At 42.5% G+C, this 24,887-nt stretch overlaps 1 protein-coding gene across 1 annotated transcript in view; it reads right to left on the bottom strand.

Moving 5' to 3' along the window:
* MTX2 (metaxin 2) overlaps positions 1 to 17,476 on the bottom strand; it is a 418,975-nt gene extending 401,499 nt beyond the window's left edge. The window contains exon 1 of the mRNA XM_086956187.1: positions 17,325 to 17,476. Within this exon, the coding sequence (XP_086812313.1) occupies positions 17,325 to 17,364 (40 nt within the window). The 5' untranslated portion in view covers positions 17,365 to 17,476. The remainder of the gene's footprint in view (positions 1 to 17,324) is intronic.
* Positions 17,477 to 24,887: the final 7,411 nt, after the last annotated feature.

The raw sequence follows: 24,887 nt of genomic DNA, 5'->3' as shown, positions 1-24,887 counted from the left end.
AGTGTAGATAACAGCCAGCAATCTTTTGTAATGGTATGCCACTCTTCCATAGGATGCGCAATGCTTCCCCCTCTGGAGTGGTTAACGGCGCTGGGGGAAGGAAGGACTCATTGTTTAGATTGGGCTTTCTTTTGATTGTTGCCCTGGCGCTGATTTCCACCGCTTCTGGAATTACACCTGCCTCTATATTGAGATTTCTGCTGCCCTGACCCTTCTGCCACTGAGGGGTTTGAACCCTCTACTTGGAAGAACCTTTATAGTAGGGGTGAAACCTTCGTCAAAACTCTTTTTTCTTTTCAAGCCCCACGGCTTTAAGAGTGTCCAATTCTGCTTTCATCCGCTGCATCGCTTCATCCGTACTTGCCCCAAACAATGATGTTCCTGAAAACGGCAAGTTCAAGATACAGGATTGAGCTTCAGGTTTCAATGCAGAAAGACGCAGCCAGGAAGACCTTCTTGCACACACTCCGTGAGCATAGCCATGCGCTGAGAGGGTCGCACCGTCCGATCCAGCGCTGATGATTTGGTTGGAGACTTCGCTGCCCTCCAAAAGAATCTCCTCAAAGTCTTTCCGATCCTCCTGCAGAAGTTTCTCGATGAACCGCTGCAGAGAATCCCAAAGGGACCCATCATAACGACCCAGAAGCGCTTCAGCATTGGATACTTTTAGGAGGGAGGCTGAGGTGTTGCAGACTCTTCTTCCCCATGAATCCTGCAACTTGCTCTCCTTATCAGGAGGTACCGTAGGAGAAGGAAGCTACAGCATGGGATTTTCTCGCCCCTGCAATGATTACCGAGTCTGGTGGCAGATCAGTTCTGAGGAAGAGTGGATCCTCCTCTGGCGAGCGGTATTTCTTGAGAATCCGCGCTGGAGCATCCCTTATTGTCGCTGGAGTGAGGAACACCTCCATGACCGGTTCAATAATCCCCGGAAGCAAGAGTAGCAGGGGTTTGGGCGCAGACCTGTGGTGCAAAGTCTCAAAAATAACTGAGGTTTTGGTCTGTTGTGTTGTCATGGGGACTCCTAGCTTAAGAGCCCCTCTGCCCAAGATGTCCTGGAAGGTAAAAATGTCATCCACGGGAGATATTCTGAATGGCGGACTGTCAGTTAAGGTCGGAGAATAATCCCTATGAGATCGAGTAGGGGAAGAGGAAGAAGTGGGAGATTTATTTTATTTCTTTTTATTTTTATTTCTTATATAGCGCTGGAATCAATCCCGTAAGGGTATCTCCGCGCTTTGCCAGCTATAGAATCATCAGATAGTGTGACATGAGAGGTTAAAAGGACAGAAATGCTTCTTGATAAAGAAGGGTCTTTAATGTCTTTCTGAAGGACACGTGGTTAGTGGTCATTCTTACATCAGTGGGGAGCTTGTTCCATAAGGCAGGTCCAACCGAGGAGAAAACACGGTCTCCTTGTTTGGATTTCTTAGTGGCAGGGGTTTTTAGAAGGGCTTGATTGCTTGAGCGGAGAGACCTGCTAGGCTGGTACAGCTCAAGGGATTGTGAAAGGTATTTAGGACTTGCTCCATATAGGCATTTGTGGACCGTACAGCATATCTTAAAGTTGATCCGCTGCCGTATGGGGAGCCAATGTAGTTCTTTCAACAAGGGATTAGAGGGAGTCCTGGCCGGTGCACTCATGACCAATCTTGCTGCTGTGTTCTGGACTACCTGCAAACGACCTACTGCATCTGCGTTTGCTAATGTCAGCAGGCCGTTGCAGTAGTCCAGACGACTGGTAACCAAGGCCTGTACAAGTGTCTTCCTATAGGTGGCAGGGAGGTATGGAAAGACACGTCTAAGAAGGCCAATGGTGTGGAAGCACAGCCCTGCGATGTAATTGGTGTGTTCCTTCAAGGTTAGCTTTTGGTCCAACTTCACCCCTAGATTCTTTACATGAGGTTTGGATGTGGGTACTGGGCCAAGATCTATTGGCCACCAGTCTGGGGCCCAGAGGAGATTCGCCTTGCCAAAGAGCATGACCTCTGTTTTTCCCACGTTACATTGGAGGCAGTGAGATCTGTGTTCCCTTCTTCTGATCCTAGACCTGGACCTCCATCTGCCGGAGCGCACCGGGGTGCGTGATCGTTCTCTGGGCCTGGACACTGGCCTGTCTCGATCTGCTATATGTGTGAATAAAACACCTAGGCAAATTCCCAATACCTACTAGCAAATGAAAGGTGGGGAACACCACACAAATAATAAAAACAGTAGTCGATTATTATTTGTGTGGTGTTCGCCACCTTTCATGTGCTAGTAGGTATTGGGAATTTGCCTGGGTGTTTTATTCACACATATTACTTAACCTGACCCAGGAAGTTGATTCTTATCAGGGGTCCTTGTTTCTCTACATACTGTCTCGATCTGCTGCCAGCCTGGCCGCTGTTTCTTTGTCAGACGCCCAATGATGGAGAGGCCTGTACCATCTTGGTGATAATCTGATGGAGGGCGACTTCCGAGTATCTCTCCTCACAGGCGAACTTGTTGGAGGGGTGATCTGTTCATGTGTCGAACGAGCAGGAGAGTGTCTGGACCTCTCACTGTCGGAGGAATATATCACCACATCTGGGGACCCGTTCCGGTGAGAGGAGTGAGAGCCTGAAGAAGATGATGAAATGCTCACTGGAGGCGTATTCTCTCTGGAAAGGCCTCTAGAGCGGGATCTTGAGCGGCTCCGTGATGTCTGATCTGCTGGACCCCTCTTTCCGCTAGCAGTAAGACTTGCGGAGATCTATGGCTCGACGTCAAACGCCTCTGGGATTCAGATGAAGAGACTTGCCTCGACGTCCGGCTTTGGTGTTGATAAGCCGATGACTTATGACTCGACGTCGAGTGTCGATGCTTTGACGCCGACAGAGGATGCTTTGACGACGTGCGTCGGTGGTGCACCGTCAACGGAGACTGCCTCGACATCGAGCGCCGGTGATGAGATGCCGCGGGAGTAAGCCTCGACGTCGGACGCTCATGACTAGGCGTCAACGGAGGAAGCTTCGCCGTCGAAGGCTCGTGATGCTGCATCGACCACGGCTGTCTCGACGTTGAGCTCCTATGCGTCAACGGAGACCTCTCCCTCGAAGCTGAACGTCGCCTGATTGACGTCGCCGGAGGTACCTTGGATCTCGAAGGTGAAGTCTTCATCGTCGATGGAAGGTGACTCGTCTTCGACGCCGTCTTCGAAGTCGTCTTTGTCGCCGCTGGTAGCTTCGACGCCGATCCGGACGCCGAAGGTGAACAAGTTGGGAGTTCTCTCAACGTTGATCACGCCAGTCGTTTTTTTTGCCTCTTAGGAGACCTATCTCTTTCAGAGAGGCCATATATTCTCCCCGCACATGGGCGGGAATATTCAGTGCTTATGACTATTGATGAGGATCCCCTGGAAGAGAACAAGGTGTTGCAACCCGTGCTCTGGAACCTACACCCCAGATCTTCGCCCTGGAGCATGCACCCTGTATCTAGGTGCTGGAAACCACACTCCGGACTTCCCCCCTGCAGCACGCACCAAGTATCTTCACGCTAAAGATGCCTGTTGGGAGGTGGACATGCTTGCAGTGGCGTGAGGGGGCACCAGCGTTTACTTCCCACAAACGTGGGGGAGGAGTCGAGGGCAGGAATGACAACAAACTGATTTAAAGGGGGCGTAAATGTTATGTTACTTTAGATTATGTTATGTTAAATGGACACAAGACTAATACACATGATTAATTAGAGGTTACCTAAAATCTGACTGACTGATGAGGTAGAAAACGGAACAACTTTCAGCAAATCACCATAGTCCACAAGCGAATTTGAGGAGGTTACCCCTCAAAAGGACAGATGATCCTACCCTCCACTGAGTGCTTTCCTGGCGCTTTGCCATTCCCCAGACATGAATTACAGACGTCTCGCTTGAAAGTAAAAAGCATGAAATAATAGGATAGGATTATATGGATACATTTCTTACACTATGCCTTGCTGTCAAGTGAGCTTTGCGCACATGCACAGATGGTATTTCGTCATCTGGGGCTGTAAAAAAATACTAAATATCAAAGTCATATATTCTCCATGCGAAACACAAGACTAAATGTATGCCCTGCTTAAATATCCAACACAGTGTCTGCGCGATCATGGCGCCAAGAGATTGAAGGGTGTAATGAAGCGGTTTAGCAATGTCTTCCTATCCGGGGTTGCAGCCAAGGGTGGCAAGACTGCCAGTTAAGCCCTGAAGAGTGGCCGGTCGGGCCTAAGAATGCGACACAAAGCAGCCATCTTGCGCCGTGGGGTACTCGAGGCTGCGTTTCATGTTCGAATGAAGAGCGCAAAATTTTGGGACCTAAATGGATTTTGCTTTCTTTTGTCTTCCGGTAGTGAGGCACGGCCATTTTGCCCCCTCTCCAGCAGCTTGACTATATGATTGGCAAATTATGAGGCATAATAAGACCACGGGCGACATTAACCGCGGTGGGAACAGGGCACGGTTTGTACAAAACTCAGCTTAGAAAAGTCGAACCAGAAAGGGACGCTGAACTGTATTCCTTTTTTAAGCTGCCCTACGGAAAAAGAGCGGCGAGCTGTATGGGCAAATCCCTTCCTGGGTAGAAAAAGCACTGGCGCAGGGGCAGTGGTGTAAAATAAATAAATAAACGGAGCGCGGTGTCCCTAAAGCGGGCGCCGCGCTCCACTCTAAAGTAAACAAGCATACAATGCATTCCACACTGAAACGCATGCCCAGTTAAAAAAAAAAAATTTAAAGTGTGGCAAGCAAATATTAAACATACTGTGTCACGCCACTAGTAAGTAATCCAATCCCGGAGGGCGTGGATAAAAGGAGACAGGGTGGCAATAATCAGCGATTGACATGCCTTCAGTGCAATCATTGCACTGCCTTTGGCATCATTTGTGACGCAAAACGACATGCACGAATCAAAACTTAAGGCGGATGTGGGACGAGGCTTTTGGAATCGTATTGATTCCAAAAAGTCTCGTATGACGAGAGAAGCGCATGTGCTGCTTACGTCAGGCCAAGACCTAAAAAGGAACAAAAATTTGAGAAATAAAAAGATAATTAACAACCAACAATTAAATAGGGTCTGAGTTGTAAGACAATGCTTGGAGGTTCGTTAAATTTTGAGTATTTGTTCCATCAAAGAATCTGTACGAGGGGAAGTGTTGGTGTCAGGATATATTTCCCTAGCAATTCTGTAAGCACAATTCTGCATATAGCAGGAAGAATAGTGAAGTTAACACCTGTATGGTCTTTAACAGTAACACATACTTAAAGCAAGGATGCTTTCTAATTCTCGTGTGTAGTGTTCAAATCGGCATAGTGTGGGTGATGGATGAGATGCGAGCTAGAGTTTTTCACTACGAACTGTTGTAGCTACAGTCTTATGCCATTTCATGGAGAGCTTCTTACCAACTATAATTAACGCAAAGAACATACATTCTATCCCTCGCTTCTTTTTCCTCTAGTGTAGTCCCATCTAAGTCCGAATAACAGCACCACTCTGGTCAGTCATACACGACACAAAAACACTACCCACGCGGCATTTCAACAGTTTTCCAACTAAGCGCTCCCACATCATGTAACATGCTAAATGATTGCCAATGCGCTCTGGTGCCTTGTCAGGGGTGTGATGCACAACATAAATACAATACTTAGAGGGGACAAGCCAGCTCAAATATGATTACATTTCTGATTTGGAAAAATCCTAATGACGACTTAAAGACAACATTGGACTTTCAAATAGCTATTCTGAGGGGGATGAACTTTTATAAAATGTCTACTTGTACAAAGGCCAGAATACCTCTTAAATCTTTTTGCCTTATAAAAATCCACCTGTCCCACTTGATGCCATGATGGGACCCGTCTGATTATGTGAGTGCTTATGTTATGTTTGGGTTCTAGCAAGGCTTTGATTAAACCCCATTTCTGATTATGCCAAAAGCTTAACAGCTATTTGAATATTTACTGGCATTCTTTATGAATGGCCTCTCATAAGGGTCATTTTAGATCACAACAGAACTCAATATACCATCGTTTTTCTTACACTAAAGTTCTTATACAGGAGACTTCTGGATGTTCCATTGTTCTAAGTGTACCACTGCTTCTACTTTAGTTTCTGAACAAGTGTCTGGTGAACTGCTTTGGCAGATTTACTTTTAAGCATTCGCTTGATTTCACAAAATGTTACTTTAAATAAACCCAGATGTGCGGTCCATTACATATGTGGCCAATTACAGATCAACAAGACCACTCACAATCAGACATTCTATACTGAAGCACATTGTGTAATTCTTGGGCACATTACTTAATCTCACCATGCCTCAATTCCCTTGCTTACCAAAACTGAAAGTATATAACGTGTCCTAGACCAATGGCTGCTTTACATTTTGCAATCAGATGAACTATGCAAAGTCTTATCAAAGCCAAAATGGTAAGGGCCCTATTCTCAAAGCTATTTACATATGCACGCATAGCTCACATATGCAAAAGGTCGAGTTACACTTATACAATAATTTACTCACATAAAAACGTTCATATGACCAAATCTACTCGCTCAGAATGTGGGAAGTGGTAGTTCCAGTGCTGGAATGCTCTACGAGTAAGTACACACATACAAACCTACATATTTAAGGGCATTCACTAACTCCACTCAGAACAATTCCCACACTTGCATAGGCTGAGACATGGACAGAAGTAAAAGGTTTTCCAGCGTGAGGAAAAAACACACCCTCTCCAACCTTACTTCTGTAAACGTTTGAGAATTCCTGCAAGTTGTAAAACTGCACCAATGCAAGATAATACAACTTTGGGTGCACTGTTTTTCGATGACTTCCTTTAATGCAAGCAGATCTTAGAACTCTCTATCCAAAATCTGCCTACCGTTATGATGAAGGCTTTGCGTTACTGAACCATATAAACATTTTTTAACCTCTTCTGCATGTGTATGTGGATACATATCTTGCCTTAAAAGTACACATTAAGCTTTCCAACACACTGGGAATTGGCAGCCAATGAATTATGCTTCAGGGTTTGGGTCAGGTTTACATGTCCCGTAGACAAAGTAAACCTAAACACTGGCTGTACTTGACCCCAATATGTCCTGGACATCAGGCAACAGACATTTCACATACCTGTTTTAACTCTGCTGCAAGTTCACTTCTTTCGAACATTTGTTTCGAGTTTTGCTATAAGAATTTTTCTTACCTTTCTGATTCCGAAAGCAGCTTACTAGCCAATTGCATTTCGATGCCCAAGACGTCTGTGATGAGTCTTTCTAAGAGGTTTTGCCTAAACTTTGTGCATGTTGTTGCCATCACCCCTTTTCTCCTTCCCACTGTCCTTTGTGTTTCACTGATGCATGTTTACAATGTCATTTTTTTTTTACAAAGGATCTGATTAGTCAAATGCAGTAAAATTATGAAAGCTACAAATGATGAAATAAATAACTTCCAGGGATTCCACAGAAGAACCACAAAGGTGACAGGTCCAGATAGTCTTCGTTAATCCAGTGTATGCCCTTGCAATTATTAAAACATGGGTCGGACTCTTCCTAATACGTTTAAATCAATGGAAAACGTTTGTGTCAAGTAACACTAACAATTATGTCTGTGAAGAGAAATGTAAAGCCTCAATAAAACCAGACCAAAAGATAAATCTATATGTTGGATAACTTACAGGCAAGAGAATTGTCTTTTGTACTAATATTAGCATGTTGGTTCTACCTACTTCTAACTTTATAAGTGCCTGGGGTACACACGGTCTCAAAGAAAACAAATTACTGAGGAGGACTATAATCCAATCTATCTACTTTACATTATATCACTCTTGGCTCAAGATTCAAAGCTGTAGGGAAACTTGAGGACATGCACATATGACTCTATAGACTAACTTCGTCGAAGTTAATACTTCGGACTAATTACTTGGCACTTCCCATCCCAGGTAATGGTTATTTTAAAGATGCAAGTATGATTTTGTAAATCTTCCCCACCAACAGACCAATCAAAGTGTGGCAACTTGCCCTTTAAGACCACTGATTTCGTTTCATTTCAATAGAAGTGCTTTCCATTCATACACATATCTAAAGGAATTAACATTTGAGGTCCTACTTGTATTTCAGCACTCAAACAGATCAGCAGTGAAGCTCAACAGCATAGTAGTTTGAAAAACATTACAGGGATGCAATACATTTGATATCCTTAATAAGCGCCACTGATGCATCATTTGGAGAGGTCAACAAAATTGGTGCTACTAAGAATGTCATATATCCAAGCCAATATAGCTCTAGTATCCTTCCAATTACTGTCTTTACGAAATGAAGCCGGCTTGATTTTTACCCAGCTGTTCTTAATGGCAGTAGTGAATTAACTAGCAGAAGTGTAAAGAGGGCCCTTTTCTTCTACAGCAAGATAAAAAGAAAAAATAAAGAACCTGGCCTGAAAGGTGGAGGGTGGAGGCGTGGTAATTTCACAATGGGCACTGGGATTTTGTCACTAGTGGCACCAATTAATAATACTTCATGCTGATGTGTCATTTCTCCATCAGTTACACTTGCCTATACTGTGCACAGTTACTACTAGATTAGTGAGTAAGCCATGCCCACCGATTCTCTGAAGAATGTAGCATGTGATGAGCGTGATAAGGCTGTAATCTGTATATGGGTTTTCTAATTCCTTCAACTCAAGGAAATTACACCATTAGCTATCTTTATGTGTGCCAAGAGTGTTGCTGCTGGGCTTTTCTGGAGGGTGGACTGAGATCAAGAGGTGGGACGTTATGCCATACTCTGGATCTGTTTTTACCAACACAACCAAATTCAGAGTTGAGCAATCCCTACCTCTACTCTGGTTTGACAATTTATAAAAACATGTTATACCTATGGGCACTCCGAATAATTGTTCAACAGTGAATTCACCTGGATAAGGCCATGGCATAAAGTCGCCCAAGCAACATTCTGAGCTTATTTTAACCACCAGTCTTTTTCCCACACTGAGAACATAGATCAGGTAGCAACAGCCTTTGAAGATACAATTACATCGACCCTGAATAAAGTGGCGCCTCTGTCGAGGGTTAAGATCAAGGCTAGAGCATCGCCCTGGTTTACATCAGCATTAAAAATTGATCAAATGTACAGTAGGACTGCCGAGCGCCAATGGAGAAAAACCACGTCTTATTTTGGAAGGCGACTTGAGTCGTTGGTTAATAAACAGCTTACCATCCATCTGGAAAGTCATGGACTCCTCGATCCATCACAATCGGGGCGGCACATAGTAAAGAAACATCAGTGGTAGAGGTAGTTGACAATATCAGGCTGGCCTTGGATAACGGGTAATCAGCCATGCTAGTCCTTTTGGACCTGTCTGCCAGTTTTGACACCATCTCCCATAGCATTTTAGAACAGCGGCTCGGGGAGGTGGGAGTCTGGGGAAGGGCCCTCGACTGGTTCAGGAATTATCTAATGAACCGAACCACCATAGTACAAATAGGTACCCTGGCCTCATGCAGTCGGTCTGTAAGCATAGGAGTTCCACTGGGTTCCGTCTGGAGTACTATGCTTTTCAACCTCTATGTAACACCACTGGCCAGGGTAATCAGGTCCTATGGCTTTGAGGTAGTGTCATATGCTGATGACACTCAGCTGTTAACTAAGCTTGCAATGCACTCTTTTAAAAATTGCATGATCCATATCAACAACTGGATGTGCAACAATCACTTATAGCTAAATAGAAGCACGACGGAGATCATTCTGTTTGGAAAAGCCGATGAGTACTGGTCCAGTGACTGGTGGCCCCAAAGTCTAGGCCCCTGTCCATCTTGTAAACAAGTAGTGCACAACCTTAGAATAATGATTGACAATCAGCTGTCAATGAAAAATCATGTAAACTATGTAATAGGCATCTGTTATGGGATTTTGCAGAAATTATTCCTATCGAATTCAGAAAACCGCATGTGCAGGGGCTCATTGTAAGCCATATGGACTATGGTATTGCCTTATTAGCTTCCGTAAATGAAGAGCTCCACTCAAAACTTTAGATCTTGCACAATTCCGCTGCTAGACTTATTTTAAATCTTCCATCAAGAGCCCCATCAGCACCCAGCCTGAAGAATCTTCACTGGCTCCCCGTAAAAAAAAGAGAGGTTGTTTCAAAATTCTATGTCTCGCTCACAAGAGCTTGCATGGAACCGGACCAAGTTATTTAGCTAAGAAACTAAGTTGGTATCATCCCAGCAGACCACTAGGATCCAGTACTAAATATCTCCTTACCCTGCAACGAATCCCCACAGCTAGGAATGGTGGTCGATACTTCTCTTTTCTCGCACCCACTCTCTTATACAAGCTCCCTCTCCATTTCTGATCACAAGCTCTTTCGCAGGGAGTTAAAAACCTGGTTATTTGATCATCAATAACGCAGTCATATCAGATCGTCAGCTCATACAGAGTCTTTGCAAGCGCCAGGAGACCTTTTTGGTGATTTGTGAGCTCAATAAGTTCCTTTGACTTTGCCTTTATGCTCAATACCTTCTGTATGATAATATTTGGGCAAAATGCTAACACAGAATTAGGCTAGCCTATAAAACAACGAGTGTATCTACAAGTTACTGCTAGCTCACCAAATAAGTAATACAGAACAACCTAAAAACACACCTTTCCGATTTACCTTTAACAGAACAATTCTCGAGTTGGTTGCAACAAAGAAACTACCTGCTCCTCTAGTTGAACCCTTTTTCTGATCCATCCTAGCATTCCGTAGTAAGGTGGAGGAAGGCAATGCAACTTTAATTCCCCAATGGAATCAAAAGCACTTCAAAGCTCAAGGTGCATCCAAGAATTTGTGAAGATGAAATTATATCTTGCCCTGACATGTTTCCTGGAAAATTGTCTATTCAGCCCTGGTTCTTCACTCTACTGTACAGATAGTCGCCATGCAAAGCACTACGCAAACAATGTCTTAATGCAATCAAGTCAGCAGAAATATTTTTCCTCCTGATTCTTCTAACGAGAGCAAGGTTTGATGTGTGAGAACAGACTAGCAACAGGGGGTTCTCTTCTTTGAGGGGGCTAGCTATCATAGCTCATGCTTTTACTTGGGTGGCTACTGGGGCTCATACTTGATGTGGCTGCAAACAGATTGTAAAGCCCAGAGTCTAAACACATTCCTCATACCCTGAAGCTATGCTGTAAAGTCTACACACCTGATAAATCTTTGGAAATTTCATAGTGAAAGCAATTCAGCTCAATGCGCTGGCTCTCACAATTAAAAAGGCATTGAAGGCCCCAAAGAGAACATTCAAGTGAGCTTGTTGGCAGAACCTGCCTCCTTTGACAGGCACTTGAAGAAAAATCATTTGTGCTAAGGGTGGTCAAGAGAAATTGTCAAAAAGAGTGGATGATGGCAATTTCTAACAACATACGGACTTTTGGGGAGACAGTGAAGATGTATAATAAATTAATGTCCTCATTTAACAATATCTTACACAATATCAAAGGTGACTGCAAAACCATCAACGGAACACATAACACCTTCTGGTTTGACTGGGGGCTCTACATGAAAAGAAAGAAAGATGTATGCAAGCTTTGTCAGGCTAGCAACAATACGAAATTAACCAATGTGTATACAATAAAAATAAAAAATACAGAATCTAGAAAAATCGGGATTTACCAAAAAAAAAACATGACCTAGGATCTCCACAGGCAATTACCGATTACCAATAGTAAAGTCTTCTTCAAATTTGTCACTTGCCATTGATGTTGTAGAAGATTCAGGATTTCCGCTTATTAATTGAGATCCCTGGATAATCCTATTAACAAAGTGGATGAGCTTGAGGGGCTATTTGTCTTCTGAGAAACACTGGATTGTAATATTCCCTGCAATTAATCATAAAATAAACCAAATGTTTCACACAGACAGATGGTGGTAAAACATCTCTAGCTCTGGATCCAAAATACCATACATCTGAAACCAGATCCCAAATACATCTTTTTAAAGACTGGGGACTTGTCTGTTCTCCATCTCTTCTCTGGCTTCCTCCTCTGTTCTCTGCCTTGTTCAATGTTAGTGTAATTCTGCTTGTCTAGAAGCGGTCTGTATCAGTACCAGTAAACAAGGCGGCAAGAAGAGATGTTCAAAACTATCAGGGTCTGACCATTCTGAATCAGCGCACAAGGAGGTCAAATAAGGTTCTGAAGATCCACTTAATGGATTGGATAAAGGAACGGAATACACATCCTAAAATCCAGCTTCGATATTGATTGGGGCTGTCTGCTATGCACAAAACAATGGCATAGGTACAAATGGCCAGGCATGCTCTGCAGTCATGATGGGCCCTATATTGCGAATTTGTACACTCCATGTGCGAACATGTTCCCAAGATTAAGGCAGAATGACATGCTCTTTAGGTTTATGCAGTACCGCTTGTTAAATCAGTGGGGTCTTAACTGGGGTTTTCCAAACAGGATAAGAATCTACTGAATGTGCTACAACTATATAGAAACCGTACCTGAAAAATACTACAAGAAATCCTTAGAACAATATTCTTTTCCATGAATACATTAGAATTAAATTATTTGTTTAAACAAAAGAGTTAAAATAGAGGCCCAAAAAGCCACAATGCCTTTGTGAATGGAAATAGATTTTTTTTAAATCTGGATCAATTGACTCTGCAGGACTACCCCTTGGATCAAGTATATAGTATTGCATCCAATGATTTCCTGACCAACATTAAAACTTGCAACAACCAAATCACCAACTGTCCCATAGTAATAAATCAAGGTATGACAAATGCCTTGCTACACTACTGGGTAATTCTTGCGCTCAGAGGGACAGGCATCCACTAACCTTTCTTCTCCTTTTCCAACGTTGATCTGCATTTTACTTGGATCACTTTAAATATGTTTGTCCATTTCTGCATGTTACATTTGGATCTTAGAATGTATTAATATTAAGCCTTAAGATTTATATTTTTAGGCCCCTTTACAATTGTAAGACAGCATGTTACTGTACCGAAAATATTTATTTCAATGTTTAGTAGTTACATTTACTTTATAAGTATGAAATGTGCCACAGTCACATAAAGTATCAACTAGAACATCGGGGCACACCGGTGGTTTTTTTAACTCTACAATATAAACAGGTAAATTGCTTACACCATGATTGCACTAACAGCAAGAATCAAAAAGCTCAGCTAAAAAGAAAAAAAAAAAGAAAAATCTACTATCACAGGTATTCTCTAGCATTCTGTGTAGATTTCCAACTTTGTGAGGATTCACAGACAAATATCCCCAGGCGTTCTGAATACCTATGCCTGTCATACTCCTGGTGCCCACTAATTACTCACACAGATGTTCTTCTAGTTGTAATATATGTTTGATAATATCCCTTAAAGACATGCAACTACTTTTATTTATTCTTCAAAAAAAATATATGGCCAGTTGTATGTACCTTCATTGAGCTAGCAAACGGCTCGATTTGCAGAATCGGATCGTTTGCAACTGCAAAAAAAGCCTTTCTGGATGTAGAAGACCATGTTTCGCGATTCGATAATCTATTGCGGAATCTTAAAATGGGTTAGCGACTCAGTATTAGGAAGGGGTGTGTTAACAGCGTCCCTTCCTAATAGCAACTCACAGTGGTATGAGTGACTGTTTTGCGACTAAAATGTGGTTGCAAAACATTTGCATTTTACTGTGTATTTCAAGAAGGTGGTAGCCCACTGGCAAATGGAAAGGCACCCCTTTCCCTTTTGTGAATGGTTGTAAAAACGTTTTTTAAGCGCAGGCAAAGGTCTTAAGGATCACTGCCTACTCTTACAAAATGAAAAGTAAACTTTTCATTTTTGTTACGCATCCCATTTTCCTTTAAGGAAAATAGGCTGCATTTAAAAAACCAAAAAATATTGCTTTGTTTAAAAGAAATCACATATATGGTGATGTGCTGATCCCAGCAGTTCACCGTCTCTGTGAATTTATCGATTCCCAATGGGTCGCAAATTTCGACCTACCTCATGAATATTAATGAGGCAGGTCTATTTTCGACTCACTGGGAATCGTAAACAGTTTTAAAAAGCTGTTTGCGATTACCTAATAGCGAATCGCAAAAAATCGTTATTGGATAATTGCAAACACAAACCTATGTACATATGGCCCCTTATTTTGTAAATAAAATTACAATCTCTACATTCTCTAAAAAATTGGGAGTGTTGGAAACTTTTCAACTCCACTTACATAAGGATTTGTACTTTCCTTCATGCTTTTCTTATAAATAAATCTTATCTTGGAAGTTACACTGCTGACTCCTTATTTGTCAAGGACCGAATTAATACACGAAACTAGGAGAGAATATTTTTCCCCATGGTTGACTCACACAGATTTGCATTTTAACTCTGAAGCGAGCAATACAATATTGCACTGAATGAGAGCAGCAGCCAATTACAAGTCTAGCGTAAACTGTGTTCCAAGCAGGGCACAGGTCCGGGGTACACAGCGTCCACCCACTCTTTTCTCAGGGTGGACGCCATCCCCCCTGCTAAGAAGCTGGGCCCCACGGAAATATGCGGAACTCCTCCCGGTGTAATTTTCAGACACCGGGCCACGTTCAGCAGCACCTGCACGTTGTCTGCTTTCCATTTCCATCAGCAAAGTGCAGACAGGGGGTGGAGTGAGGGGAGGGGCCCTTTTTTTGTTTTCACCTCCAGCAGGGCCAAAGTTAAGTGGCCATCAGGCTTCCTTTTGTTTGAATATACTGACTGGAGGCAGCCTAGACCCTCATACTTAATTGTAAATGCCAGAGTGGGGATACAAAGGCGCACAGCTTGTTATCTTCACAGGTACTTAAGAGAGGAAGATTTTGCCTTTGTTCAGTCCCTGTATATAAGAGATGCATGCACTGTAATAATGTCAGATGTGTTGGTCTGTTCCAGTATTTACACAAATAATTTCAATAGCACGATTTTATTCCTTTTATAGCGCTTCTCATCCCAATGCAGGGTGTCAGAGTAAATAAATGTACAAGATGACATTGCGTGAGACAGGGTTACATGGAGTAGGAGTCACATGTCCTTCATAGCTCACTGTGATATATTACAAGGATTACAATTTATGAACTGCAGGTAACAAAAGGATCTCTGTATTAAAAGCCGTAACCCACTTTACAATCTACATAAAATAATCTGTCATTTGTGTGTTACGTGATGAGCTTTGCAGGAGACACAACTTTTTACTACTTTCATTCAAATCTGGGACTTCACAAAAGACAGATCTTTCCAACAAATGCGTTAAACTCCAGAGACATCTTGCTATTACTATTTTTCACCCGAGATTTACTAGGCACCTTTACAGCAGACGCCTTAACCCAATCAAATATTTTAAAATGTAGACTTTGCAAGCAATTAAGAGCAGATCTACTGCCATGCTTCTCCTTGGGCCAATTTCTTTGTGGCAGGGTTTTTAAAAAATGTATTCGTTGAGGACCAGATTTACCATCGGGTCTGCACTACTTTTTTGGCACAACCCGACGCAAAATCGTATTTGTTAAGTCTCATAATGCGCTTAAATTTACTCATGATATACCTAATAAACACATGTGTGAGGTCTTAATATCTGATGTCACTTCTCGTGATGTCACTTCCTGTGATGTCACGTGCAATGTCGCACGTCGTGGCATCAAGCGCTGTGATGGCACGCGTCATGATTTTACTTGCATACTGCCTCACTTGGTTAGTCCCCCCACTTCATATTTTAGGACTTGTACCCTGGTTCCAAGGCATCTAATCACACCCTAGCGGTCAGATGATGATCCAAAATCTTCTCTAAGAAGGGGATTCATATTAATTTTGCTACTCCGCGTACAGACATGCATGTGAAATTGTGTATATTTGTGTATTATACACTTAGGGCATGGGCTTACTTTTTTAGTGTAGACCACCACTACACCGATGGAAGTACATTTACAATGTGCGCAACTCCATACACTAAAGTAGAGAGTTGTGTGTTTTACAAAAAAACAGAAGAGAAGGACAGATCTTGTGCAACGTTATGATTTTGCTTATTTTTGGAACACTTTATTAGTGCGGCCAAAATAAGCTGAAAACCCTCTGTTTCCGTCCATGGAATGCAGCATACTTCCTACATACGAGCTAACACCCCCACACCCAGGCGAGCAACACCCATAGGTTTCAAAGGGCTTTAGCCCCCCAATTACCACCCTGTCGTGTGGGTGAGCCCGGGCTGAGACAGCCTCCCGGGCACACACACAGACAGTTTTTGAGCTGCTGTGGGCTGGCTGGTCTGGCGTCAGTCTTATTGCAGCTGCACCCTGAGTACTACACAGCTCTTTAAAAGACTATTTACTTGTTAACAAGGCTTTGTTTTTTCACCCCTTATAAGAGCCCCTGCATCTCGTCTCTGACCTGACTATTGATGGAAAAATTACCCCCCCCCTTCCTCTCCGAAATGTGGCTCTAGTGCGCCTCCTCTGTCCACACCATATCACTAAACTCTGTAAACCATAAACCACTGGTTGCATTGAGCATTGGAGCTTACAAATTGAGAACCTGAGCTAATGTAACAACTTTTATGCTATTGGGAAGGGAAACATGAGTGGAACACATGGATGCATGCCGCAAGTGAGACCGAAACACTTGTACTGCCTCGTAGGCTCAGGCAGAGATCTTGGACTAAAATGGCATCATTTGTATGTATATTTATACAGATAACTGTAGTAACAAGGTAGTACTTTGTGAATATTACGCATGTAAATTCAACAAGACTGAACTGTAATGACTATATGACTCGTGTATATCAGTAATCACATGATCATTTCGATTCTAATAACTCCACTTGTCCAACTCAGCCTACAATAGGGTTGCCCAAGAGAAGTAACCAATACAAACACCATAACAGTTCGTTTTTTTGGATAACAGCTAAGTATGCGATTTAAGGTTCATGAATCAATGGGTGTGCATTATTCAGTCAATAACGCCAGGGAAGGTAGCACTCATATATTGCTTTCAAGGGCAGATGCTATTCCTCTGTCTTTGGGCTTTATATATGATGTTCACCTTGGCTTTCTAGAATACCGAAAGCTGTAATTGCGTCTGTTCATGAACAGTAAGAACGCGTCTACCGTGTTACACCGTCTAGTGTCACTATAAAACAATAACGGAGGTTAAGCCCCTCCCCAAGCAGGGCAACGCGTGTCCGGGATTTGTCATCCCCGTGTGCAACGTAAGGGCTGTAAAAAGCTCCTCAGAAGGTGCCGAATCAACGCATGCTCCTTGAATGAAACTATGCTTGGAGGGCTGTTTCAGACGTTGGCTTGCGAGCAGCCACTGGGGCTAAGAATACCTGCTATCTGGGACACGAAGGCATCAGCTACAAGCGACATCTCTCAGGCTGCTGCCACTGACGGCTGTCAATCACCCAGGCTGGAGGTCACAGGACGAGCTTACAAAGGCGGAAGTTCCGCCCACGGCTTCAGCGACTCACCCTCCTACAATCCACCCTTTCCGGAAACGCTAGAAATGTGACGTATGTGCGCGCCTGGAACGTTGGAACGGAGGACGTAAGCGAGGGGCTATATAAACAGACAGTTAGGGGAGAAATTCCAGGCTGCCCGTGGCGCATTAAGATGTGACTTCAGAGAATTTACATTTTAACAATCCAGCGGTTTTAGTTCACTGCAGATGAAAAATACCGTGATTAAGTTTTAGTTCTGTTTTATATTGCATTTCTATTTTTGCAGTATCTTGCTGTGTGACATTTCATTTTTTTTTATTTGACACCATTACCCATGGAAAAGGTTTTGTGGCCATACAAATAATGAATTTCAGATTGTTTACCTTTTTGTCCGATACAATGGCTTACCGAGGAGAAAGTGAGCTTTCTTAGGGCGGGTTCTGGATGACAAGCTTTCTAAAATTCAAAATCAGGGCACGTCACGGACATGTAAGACTACATATTGAGTAGCCACTGTGCCATGAGAGGTAAAATACTTCTAATTGATTAGGGACTGTAATAATAGCAGCTCCAGAGTCAGACATGTTTGTAATAAATATGCCAACCCTCTCAATTTAAATACAAAACTCATGTTCTTGGCTAAAATGTATTTTTCGTTTCGTGTTTTTTCCCACTTGAAAAAAATCCATCACCTCGGGAAATTAAATTTCACGATTATTTTTTTGGGACTCTTTCTTTTACCAGTTCTGAAAGTTTGACATGTATTATGTACACACTTCTCTTTTGAATCCGATAGTTAGATTTTCATTTCAGCACCAAAACGTGTTTACATGTTAGTCACAATGGGGAGAGGAATTGGGCTAGGGCGGTCGACCTCGAATCTGGGGACTGGGTTTGAGTCTCAGCAATGAAGCTGAATATCCTCTGATTTTGGGCAAATCACTTAATCTCCCTGTGCCTTACAAAAATGAATATGTCCTCATGTAATGCAACTGGTGCTATGTAAAGTGCTCTGATACCTGATTCGGGTCAAGTTCTCACTATATAAAACTCTGTAAAATAAAAAAATAAATGGGAAAATGAAATGCATGTTCTATTGTGTGATTAGTCTCTGTTAGCACAGACACAGACTAATGACAGACTGCAGAAAATGTGATGGTGTTGGTTAGACTTCACCATTCAGTACTATCACAAAACCAAAAGATGGTGTTTGGATTCTCATTAATAAATGCTTAGATCAGTCCTAATGGAGTGGCAAAGAGCAGTCTGGCTTTACTAGAGGGACACGTGTTAAGCATTTCAGAGTACCAACATAGATGATAAGTAATTGGCACAACTCAATAGAAGTCTGACACCAATTTATAAAAATAAAATGTATTTTTATCTTAATTTAGACACCAAAAACAAACAACATAGCATTCATATAACTGGAATTATGGATTTTAACAGAAAACATAAAACAAAGCAATTCACTACCGTAGAACTTTTGCATTGTGGTCAATGGGAAAGAGTGATAGTGGCAATCGGTCACTTGCAGGTCGAGTTGCGTGAAACCCAGGCAGGGTAAAGATAATACGGGTCCTTGGACCAGGCCACGACATTCAGTTTAATTTTACCTGACCCGTAGAGCCAGAGTTGTTCTGGCTGTCCTTGGTGCTGAGCAGGAGCCGCCGGTTCTGGGAGAACAACGGATACAAAAGCTCAAAAACAGGGCCACAGCCGTGGCCAGTTGAAAATGTTGCAGGGTTCCGTCTTGGTCCAGTGTCAAGTGCAGGGGTAGGTTGCCGGACTGGCCACCAACAAGCATTGGAGCAGTAAGCTCAGCAGGATGCTTCTTCAACGTTCGGGGGAACATGGTAGCTGCCTGAAACTTAATTGAGGGCAGGACTACGTTCCCCACAATGCACTGGACCATCTACTATTGGGCGATCCCTTATTATGCCCAATGACCTGCAATTCTTTGGCTCTGGGCCGTTGATTTACCTGCACTTTGCAGGGGACAAGTGCCACTAGTCCAAGGGAGTCGGAGATTTCTTCTGGCTCTCAAAGGGGTCCCTCTGTCTGGGAGAACGGACCTTTAGCCTAGGACCTGTCTCAACCATGCAGTTCCAGGAGTGTTGCCACAGGTGCAGAGTATCCCTCTTTTGGTTTGTGCAAGTCCTGTTGTCGCTACTTGTCTCTTTGTCCTCCTTGATGTTGACTCAGAACAGGTTCTGGTGTCAGGGGTGTCCCTTGAATCCTAGATTTAGGGGTGTAGGTACATGTGGCCAATGGGCTACCTGCCCCAGCGGCTTAACCGCTACCACGTCCAGGAGTGTAGGTCACCTTTCCTTGCCGGAACCCACTATTTCTACTACTTTTAAAATGGCAGGTCTTCTTCAGTTGTACAAACCAGGCATCCCACTTTAGAGGTGTGGCTAGTCTTTGGGGGTGTACACCTCCTGTATACCTAATTTCCCAGCTTTCCAGGAGCTAATGTGCCTGCGGCAGGGGGAGGGCTGTTTCCTGCTGTGGGAGGCAGCCCATGATGCATATCATTTACCTTTGAAGCTCACCACCTTGATCTGCCAGTAACCAGCTATCCTGAGAGGGAGGAGATGTGACCTCCTTACTGCTCAGGCCTCTGTTCCTGACTCCTGAGAGTGTTCACTTTGCCTGGTAGGAGGTCGGAATACTGGCTTGGCGGCAGCAAGTGCGGGCTGCCAGCCAAGGCACAGAGAAGCTGGGCAACCAGTTGCGCAACCTCTAAGGTAGTCACATGGGTGCATGCTGCATCACCCTAGACATGATATTTGTGTCAGAGGTGAGGAGGCACATTGTTTGATATTTACGTGGTGCCATAAAAAATCTAGCTACCACGGGTTCGCCTGGGTGCTAACCCATGTTATCCAATGGACCACCTATCATTAATAGTGTACTTTAATGGTAAAGGCCACAATAGGGACATATAAGCTTGCACTTGCATGCCCATACTTTTATTATAAGGCACCCTGCCTCAGAGGTTCAAGAGGCCTTCCTTAGGAGTGATTGACTTATATTAAAAGCAGTGCATTGACTTTGCCACACATGGTGAGGGCAAAGTCGAAATGGAGCAGTTCACACTGTTAGTGTTGTGTGCTGTCAAGCTTGACAGTAGACCCAACCGCACTCCTTTGGGAGATCTAACAATCTTTGCAGAGTTTTGAATTAAGGTAGATGAAAGTGTACAAGAAGTATAACCAAGAAAAAATGAATTTTCACTCTGGTTTATTCATGTGTCGCAAGCTTCTCTTTAGTTGCGCTGTTACATCACAGTTTTATATTTAAAGTCTCATGATTAATCCATTGGTTCCAGAATGTTATATAAACAATCCAAATCAATAATCAAAAGTATCTTCCAAGCACCCAATGCGTTTTGTGCGAACCGCACTTCATCAGGGGAAATACATTTTAATCTATGAAAAAAATGGAAGTAAGACATATATCAAAGATAATGTAAATGTATTTGAGCTTGTAAAGCGCACTGCTACCCGTAGGTTCCCTGGCGCTGTATAACGCTGGGGAACCCATCCTGGCTTTCCCTGTGAGATGGTCCCTATTGGGCACCCCAAAGGTGAAGCCAAGCATCCCCGGCATTGATGGGGCCGTTTGTGGAGATTAAGCAAGCTATTGCCCAGAGTTGTTGAGTGGGACCCATGGTTAGAGTGGCACCGAAGGCGAGATTTATCGAGCCCGCTGACATTTGGCCCAACACCCTGCCATGTCGGGAATTGAACCCTGGTCCCGGGCCGACCTCTGCTTCTGGGTCTGCCGCCTCTAACCAGTGAGCCACACTACTCCACAAGATAGGGAAGCAGACATGCATAGATGTTAGTGGGTGATAGGAAATGTTATTAGGTTAAAGAACATAAGTGGCAAGATTGTGTGTTTGAAAAATAATTGGGCAAAGTATAGTCTCGTGAACGCTCTAACTAGGAACTTTGTAAATAGATAACGGGAAGATTGTGCAGCGTGCCGTAGTAAAGTGCTAGGTGAAAACATGCTCGCTGAGGTGTTGTGAGCGTTACAGTGGGGTAATAAATCTATATCTAATACATAATGCTCCGAGTGCAATGTGCTCAATGGAGTTAAAGGGTAAGTATTTCAAAGTGAAATTGGCACAAAGTGACGTGAGGTAAAAGGTGAACGGCTATCCGAAGTCCTAATGCGGGACCGCATTACGCTTACCGGTGCTGGTCGAATCGTGGTACGCGCTGTAGCTCTACGCGGCTGCATTCAGTTGGGAAACGCTGCGCATGCGCTTAACGCGTAGTTATCGAAGTTCACTACCGAGACACGGAAGTATGATTACGGGTCATGAAAATACTTGTAAAGTGTTGTGATATGTTAAAACATGGTCAAATTAAATATGCATCGGGCATATAGAGCAGTGAACGAAACAAAAATTAAAAACCAAATTCAAATGCCAAACGTGGTGAGCTTCATAATTTGGGTAAAGGTGGATAGAGTATGAGGTTAGCGGCCATGTTGTAGGGGTGTAAGTGCTTGCACAGTATCGTGATGTGTTGAAGCGTGGTTAGGAATGGATGTGCAACAAGCTTGTAAAACGGTGAATAAAACGAAAGTTAAAAACAAAAGTTAAACATTTAAATACAAATGAAACGTGATGAACCTCAGAACACAGATAAAGGTGGATAGGGTATAAGGTTGGCGGCCATATTGTACGGGGTGTAATGTGTGAGCAAAGGTTGGGTTGAAATGAGAATCTCTGGAGGATGAGATGGTGTAAAAGATACGGAATGGGTAAAAAAACAAGATGGATCTAAATATATATATATGATAATGATACATTGAATTGACCAATAAGAGGTATCTCAGGAAATGTTCTATGAATGTCTGGATGCTCAATCAAATCAGATTATAGAAAACAACTGTATTCTAGTCGTCCATTTAACCCCGTCGGGTTGCATGACTTCAATTTCTTGATCCAAAACATTTCACGTTGGAGCAGTATTTTTCTGTTGTCAGAGCCTAGTTTCACAGGAACACTCTCCAAGACCATGAATCTGATTTGGCTGATGTTATGGCTGCTGGTGACAAAGTGTGCAGCTACCGGGGCTTTCATAGTCTTGTTTCTTATCGTTCTTTTGTGTTCGGTCATACGAGTTTTTATTTTTCTCTCTGTTTTCCCTACGTATGGAAAACCACACGGGCATTTTAACAAATACACCACATTTTTAGAGTCACAGGTGGCATTGGTGAATAGTTTGATGGTTCTTCCGGTAGTGGGATGATTGATGGTGTTACCTCGGATGATGTTATTGCAGTGACCGCAATTCATACATGAAATAGTGCCAGTGTACATAGTGTTCCGTTCTCGTGGTTTAGATTCAAGTAGATCTTTAAGGTTTCTTGATCTTTGGTAGGCAAACAAAGGTTTCGTAAAGATTCCTTTAAAGTCAGGTTCATTTTCAATCATTTGCCAATTTTTGAGGATGATTTTTTTTATCTGTTCACATCTGGTTGAAACTTTGGATACAAATACTGGTCTGTTTTGCTTGGTGTCTTTAGAGTGTACCTTTAGTAGTTCTGATTTAATGATAGTTTGTGTTCTGAGTCTCGCTTCCTTCAAAATGTTTTCCGGATATTTACGTTCTCTGAATTTTTTGGGGATGCCAATTCATACATAACAGTTTTAGTGAGAAAGCACTGGCACAGGGGCCTGGTTAGCAGGCTTCAGTGCACTGTCAGAGTCGAACACCAGCAATTATTAGCCCAAATGAGGGCAAAAAGTGGGGTGGCATCTGCAAAGAGCCATGTTTTCTTACAGAGGTCTTTAGCCGGCAATAGCATCTGACCTGCTGCATAGAGGTTCTTAGTACTTCTTAACAATGTCACACTTGGTCTGCAGCGCACAAAACAAAAACATGTTTGCAATGGTAATGTAAAAGGGGCATGCCACAGAAGTTTGACATGCTTTCTGTCGTCACCTGTCGGCAGCAATACCATCTCTCCCTGGAGTGTCATTAAAACTGGTAGATTTTTCCACCAAACCGTGTTATGTTAAAATGGAGTAAGTAAAGCTTGCAAATTTTGAGAATTCTTAGAAATGAGAACTAATTAGCTAACTTGATGACATCACAGCAGCTGATGTTCACAAAATTTGATATCAATGATAACTTCAGAAGTGACCAGTGAAAAATCTACATTGTATTGTGTACACAGAAAGACATGTTTCTTTTGTTAAATCACCGAACAGTTTAATTCAAATGTTTTTATAACATTTCACAGAGATCTCCTGCTTACCCTGTTAAAAAAAATTCTGCATGCAGGGAAGTTATTTGTTGAGGTAGCTGGAGAGTATGATAAATGTAATGATACTCCTATTGAATTTGCTGAGTCCAAGAGAACTCCTTTCACAACTTGGAGGTATGGATGCAACTTAATTTGAAAGGATCTCTGTAGTTTATTTTTGCAAAATGTAGTTATTGTTCTGTAGTTAGATTTAACAATGAACCCTGGCACTATGCAGCACAATACTTACATTTGTGTTATTCTTCAAAATAAGAGAAACCTGACCCATTGGCATGGTTACTTTTTAGAATGAGTTCACCAGGAATAATAATTTACTAATTAATGGGCGTTTGTATCAGCCCATGGAATGTCTATTGTTTTCAGAACACTTATTGACCCAAAGATTCCTTCTCCACTTATTGGAGACTCGGACATCTCTGTGGTCTTTGGGTCCAGGGCCAGAAAGTTTAAATCCTGAAGATAATTTTTCATCCCATCTTATTCTATTTCTAAATAATTTTGTTTTGTTGAATATCAATTTGTGGAATTCCTAACTTTATCATATGTGTATATTTCATGGGTTTGAGTCCCGAATAACGTTTTATGAACCTGGATACAACCTCCTTGCACTTTACAAACTTTTCAAAAATCTTTTCTTGGTATACATTTTAATCCAGTCAGGGTTGTTTTCAGATTTATTTCTCTAAGCGCTAACTAACTCCATGTTAATTGTTTAGCTAGTTATTCTTATATTTTTCTACTTTCTGATGTGAGAAGCATAAATTAATTTTCTAGAGACTTAAAGGCTCTCTTAGTTATTCTCTCTTTTCATAAACCAAATTCCTCTTCTTTTTGTTCTTTCTAGCAAATTAAGCCATTATGTGGGATAAGTTGCTGAGCCTTGATGTTAATTTTCCAATTAAAGCTTTTAACAGGTCCCGGTACATAGGAGGAGGGTCCTAAATCAAAATTCTATGATATCTACCTTTACCTGCACCATCTTGACCTATTCCGTAGCTAAGTATGTGGTTGGTAAAAACGTTTTGTGGAATCAAGGGCAGTGGATGCTATGTCTGCATCAGCATGAAGGTTTTAAGGTCCTAAATGTGTTCAGAAATGTCAGACATGGAGATTATGGATGATAGGGGCATGGATATTAGCAGAAGAGCTAACGTTGTT

The sequence above is a fragment of the Lissotriton vulgaris genome, chromosome 2_1 (assembly GCF_964263255.1).
Source record: "Lissotriton vulgaris chromosome 2_1, aLisVul1.2, whole genome shotgun sequence".
NCBI classification, from domain to species: Eukaryota; Metazoa; Chordata; class Amphibia; order Caudata; family Salamandridae; genus Lissotriton; species Lissotriton vulgaris.
This window is presented reverse-complemented; position numbering and strand designations above follow the sequence as displayed.